Source organism: Pistacia vera, unplaced genomic scaffold (genome assembly GCF_008641045.1).
Source record: "Pistacia vera cultivar Batoury unplaced genomic scaffold, PisVer_v2 Contig432, whole genome shotgun sequence".
Taxonomy (NCBI): domain Eukaryota; kingdom Viridiplantae; phylum Streptophyta; class Magnoliopsida; order Sapindales; family Anacardiaceae; genus Pistacia; species Pistacia vera.
This window is the reverse complement of record NW_022196260.1, coordinates 1,462,706-1,468,176: the sequence shown is the minus strand read 5'-3', so window position 1 is coordinate 1,468,176 and position 5,471 is coordinate 1,462,706. Positions and strand designations below refer to the sequence as shown.

The window sequence follows — 5,471 nt, the reverse complement described above, 5'->3', positions numbered from 1 at the left end:
ATGTTCGCTTATTACTTCCATTGTGTCTAATCTCTTAACAATTTTATTACATTTTTTTACACAATTTTTTATCTATCAGATTAATACATTTTAATGCATACTTGTATAATAAGTATAATTGATGAAAGATTAATTAGATTAAACTCTTAAATGGGTGTTGATCATATGGAACTGTTGGCATGTCCCAATGTATGCAAATTTTAGAGTCGTGAAACTTTTATTTAATTAATAATATAGGAATTATAAAATGATAGATTTGCTTGACTTGGTATATATAAATCAAGGCAAGTACGTACATTATCACAGTTCACACAACATTCAGGTCAAACTAATTAACCATTATCTCTTGCTGTTGTTCATCTATATAGGGAAAATTAAAAACATCGAGGCTGGTTACAATTACAGCCAACTATTTGATTTAATTTATCTCCTTTGATTCAGATCACATAGTTTTGTGATGAGTTTAATTTGATTTAATCAATCATTTTTTGACAGCTGACACAGGCTTGAGTCCATGTTTCATTGCAGCTTTCCAAACTAAATCAATTTTGTCCACATCAATTGCCCCAACTTCATGGTGATCCCATCCTTCCAAAAAATGCACAACTCCTCCTGCATGACATGCATGAACCACTCCTCGATCCATGGTATACTGTTCCAACAAATCAAAAGAACAAAAAATATATATTAAATACTCGAAACGTAATTTAGATACGTTATATATCCTGAGCTCTCAGATCAGGAAAGAATCATGATCCTGGTTTGTTTGGTATATCGAGAGAGCAAAAATGTCTGATGAACCTATAACGGTTTACACTTTTTCCTCCACTCTCAACAAACCATGGAGTCACATAAATGAGATGTATTGTGCGTGTGTAGAATTTGATAAATTTCTGAAAGAAGAAATAGTGGTTGAAGGGATTATGCATGGTTGGTTACCTCACAACATCCAAGCCCTTCAACATCATCTGGCAATTTCATGGCTGCAAGATTGCCATAAGTGCAGTCTCTTCTGAAACGCAGAATTGGTGGTACCACAAATTGATGAAAATGAGTTCCTGATGGAGCCCAACTTTGCTCTCTTGGTGTGATCCACTTGCCCACTATCCAATTCTGAAATTTAATTGGGACCAAATTATCATACTTTTAATTTATAAAGTATTATAAATCAATGCCAAACTTTTACAAATGTTATTATGAATATTATTATAACTCACCTTGCAATTTTTTGCTGCCTGGTATTTTGTTACTTGAACAAGGTAATTTTGACAATCCACAGGAGCTTCCTTTTGAATTTTCTGAAATCTTTCAGTCGATAGAGTCAACATCTGCACAAATTTTCAAGTCATTAATGTGTTAGTTTAGTCAAAAAAGATTTATGGGACCCCCCCATATACATCTGATTCAGAAGAAAAGAACAAGACAAAGGCCAGTTAAGGGATGGCATTTTCATGCTTCTACCAACTTATTGAAGTGTCCTCCAAAGTGAACAGTAATTTTGGTGGTGATACTTAGAAATTGATAACTGGTTTTTGAGAATCAATTCGAATTCAACAATATTTAATTGTAAAAGGACCAGTGCTTAAATATCACACGTCAATATCATGTTTCACCGTAACATTATTGGAAACTTAAAACGGTGGCATTGAAAGCACCCTCGGATTAGTTCAGGAGCACATATAGCCTCAATGCGTGACAAAGTCAACAATATTATTCGCTTAAGTAATTTATTTTTTTTCTTTTTTAAAATTTTTAACCATTGAAATTAATAAAGAACATTGATGGTTGCGCAAGATTTACCAGGACTCTTACTCTCCTTCTGCAAAGGTAAAGGGCAATTGCTCTTCCAAGTTTTGAAGTAGCTCCTGTTAAGAAAACCTCTTTAACATCTTCTGGAATTTCATTCAAAATGACTGCAGCAGTCAGGGTATTTCCATGAACAACTCTAACTTTAAGGTTCGGATGCTTGTCAACAAAGAGGGTTCCACCGCCATTTAGAGATTCATTCTGCATACGATAAAATCAATCAATTAATCATCGATGGAACGACTAATTTTAAACAATCCTATATGAACATGGTGGACCTTTTCTTAGGTACAAATTTAATAAAGTTGTTCAATGTAGGTCTAGTTATTCAATTCTCAACAATTAATTAATACTTTCTATACAAATAAACTTATTAGTTAAGCTAATTATTACTGAATGAATCCAACTTAATTAAGCACAGGCAATTGAAAGAGATGGAGATTGAATTTGAAGGACAGTCAGTGATGACACACTGGCATATTGAAAGAGATTGAGATTGACTTTGATGGACAGTCAGTGATGACACACTGGCATATATGGTAGAGTGAAGCCATAAAATGTCCACTTTCATTTAATTGCTGCATAGAAATTTAATTCTTCCAACTACCAATTTCAGAAAACCAGCTGAAATAATTAATTATCTACAAACCTTATTCAATGCAGCAAGGCTAATGACTTTAACCCCTAGTCTATCGGCCCTCAAAATCGCCTGCTCAATCAGATTATTGATGCCTTCTCTTGCAAATGGCAAGAAATACTGCAAAAATACACCCAAAAATAAAAAAAATAAAAAAAATTAAGCATAATCCATGCAAGAGATATTACTCAATAAGATTAGCACAAAATCGCAACAAATTTAGGAAGTTTACGTGAAATCCATATCGAGGCACAGCCCAAGTTTGGTGCAATCGACCTCTGAGATAGTAAAAGGAGACTAAGAAAGTTTTGGACCATGCCCACATGATAAGCATATACATGAAAGCAGCTGGCCAAAATGGGATTAAATAGTAGAGACTTGAGCAGGGCAATGAAGACACAGTTCGGATAACAAATGGCACGTGCATAGAAGATTGAATATCCACCACATGTGCGAGGAAAACAAAATCCGGTATCCTCCCATTTTTTCCTGCATTAATGAGAAAAAGTAAAGGTAAACTTTATTATTTGTCAATTGCCCTTTGTGGTACTTCATTTGAATGAATGAAATAGGTTCAACCGTTCAAGCTTCAACCATCAAAACTTATGGTAAAGCTTTTGTAGGTGAGATAATATATACCTGAAGCTAAAGAAATTTCCTTATGTTGTTGCCAAGATTTGGCATTAAGTGTGTTCCCCATGGCATCAAATAGAGGCATAAAGAGGCAGAAATTGGTGTCCATTTCTGTGTGATGCAGGCTGTGGTATCTGCAATATGCACAAAAAATATTAATAAGCCAACATAAATTAACATATAAAAATCAAAGAAATTATTCAAAAAATAAAAAATAAAAATAATTGTGATCTTTGATATGACACATTCTGAGTTTATGAATTAATGCACCTGCAATATCATTAAAGTTTCTGTTTGTTAGTAGTTGGATGTTTCCATTTACTTTCCTAGCTACCATTTTAACCATATGGATGAAATTATGCTATTAAAAAAAGGTGTCTCGCAAAATAATTAACTATATAAAAATGGATAATGTACAAAATTAGCTTAATATAATTGGGTAAAAACAAGATGATGATTAAGAAAGGTACTTATATCAACATCAAATTAGGGTTTATTACTCTGGGTCGGTCCATTTTAACCATAAGATCATCAAATGCTAGATTTAGAAACTTAAACTAAATTTAGGTGAATAAAATTGTAAGATTACATGAAACTTAGAAGCCTTGAAATGCATTAAATCATGGTACTTGCTTGTGATAAATGAAAATACTTACGTGGAGGTATAGAGAAGATATCGCAGAACTGGGAGGGACTCGAACAATTTATGTGAAAGAATTTCAACATTGGAATGCCCCATAGATCTTAAGAAATCAAATACTATAATATAGCCATAAATCAAGCTTATTGATCCATATCCCATGAGAGAAGATCCAAGAATCGGAATTGCAATTACTACATTTAATGCCAGATGCTCTAGAGGAGTAGCATGCCCAGCTGAATACAAAAAAATAAAAATAAATAAATAAAACAATTAAAAAAAAACCATATAATTAAATTGAAATATTAATATGCAATGAATTGGATTGATCATCAGTACAAAAGTTGGAACCAAAAAAATATAGTTTTATTTATTGATTTTACCTGATACAGCCTGAGGTACTGGAGATGAATGGTGGAGAGAATGGTAATTTGTGAAAAGGTAATTTTTATGGAAAAATCTGTGTAAATAATAATACAAAGGCTCTGAAACTGTGACATGGAGAATCAAGGCCGCAATAAACCCTTTTGTGTTCCATACAGGAAGGCTTTCAAGGCAAGGGAAGATGTAATAGGCCATGGCTGCAACTAGAGCATGAAGAATAATAAAATTATCCCTAAAAAAAAAAAAAAAATATCAATATCATAAATATAATAGAACAAGATCAAAAAAAGAAGAGAGATTGATTAACATAAGATTATATACCAGTTCCATTCATTGTCAATCTGCTTAAAATCGATCCCTTTTCGAATAATCAGACGATTTCGAGTGAAGAAAAGCATGTTACTGTAGGCGTTCCAGTAGAGATGAACCAGTCCTCTAACTAAAGATAAGATAAGGATATGAATACACCAATACTCAATTCTTGAGTCCTCTTGCATCCTTGAATGTAGCACTTTCGCAGCAAATGGTCCATAAAGCAAATACTACACCATACCAAAAATTAAAAAAAAAAATTAACAGATTTTGTTAAACATGAAATCTAAAACATATATAAAACAACAAATTCATTAAGATAATAAACAAATTATACCTTGAAAATGCCTAAGTTGTCCCAAGGCCAAGTTGATAGAGGAGCAGAAACCATTTTTCTTTTTTCTTTTTTGGCTTCACCAAGAGCTATGAATCCGCTCTTGTTTTCTTCTTCACGATATGATCTTTATTTACCTCTGAGATATCTGGCCAAGATATAACAAGATATATAGATTATTTGAAAGAAGATTAAAGAAAAAAAAAATCCCAGATAGAGAAATTCCTGAAGAAAAGAATTCTGCAAAACAATAAAAATCTTTTGTAAATCTCCCAACTATCCAAGAAAGAAGAGATAGATAGATATATATAGAGGCAGATGAAGACAGAAAGAAAGAAATGAAGAAGAGTTAAAGGGTTGACATACAATTCCAAAATACAGTTAGGGATCTTAATAATCAAGTCACTTTCTTGTTCAAAGTATTCTTTCTTCTCTAAAAATGTCACTTGAGGAAGGTGATGAATTATGAGGGAAAAGCTGTATATTTTGAGTTATAATGTGTTGAAATTTCTCTCTCCCTGTAACTTGGCATGGCACAGCTGTAGTGATGGCCTAATGCTTCAAGAAATTAAATGCCTTGTGTGGTTGGGAGAACAGGGATAGTTGATTGAAGTTTATGGCCAAATTTCTAACTACCCCAAGTCTTTGTGGTCATCACTCATCATGCTCTACTTCTCAATTTTTTATTATTATTGAGAAGAATAAAAAATGAGTTAGAAAAAAAA

The 5,471-nt window shown here is 32.8% G+C and overlaps 1 protein-coding gene across 1 annotated transcript; it reads right to left on the bottom strand.

The window, feature by feature from the left end:
• Positions 1-240: 240 nt before the first annotated feature.
• Positions 241-5,270, bottom strand: LOC116143666 (very-long-chain aldehyde decarbonylase CER3). The gene is made up of 12 exons (XM_031429109.1): positions 5,113-5,270; positions 4,750-4,894; positions 4,422-4,642; positions 4,100-4,332; positions 3,733-3,952; positions 3,083-3,210; positions 2,676-2,932; positions 2,456-2,563; positions 1,801-2,007; positions 1,218-1,328; positions 940-1,113; positions 241-652 (listed from the first exon to the last, which is right to left on the bottom strand). Exons 2-12 carry the CDS (start codon positions 4,801-4,803, stop codon positions 482-484), a joined length of 1,884 nt encoding a protein of 627 aa, XP_031284969.1. The 5' UTR covers positions 4,804-4,894; positions 5,113-5,270; the 3' UTR covers positions 241-481.
• Positions 5,271-5,471: the final 201 nt, after the last annotated feature.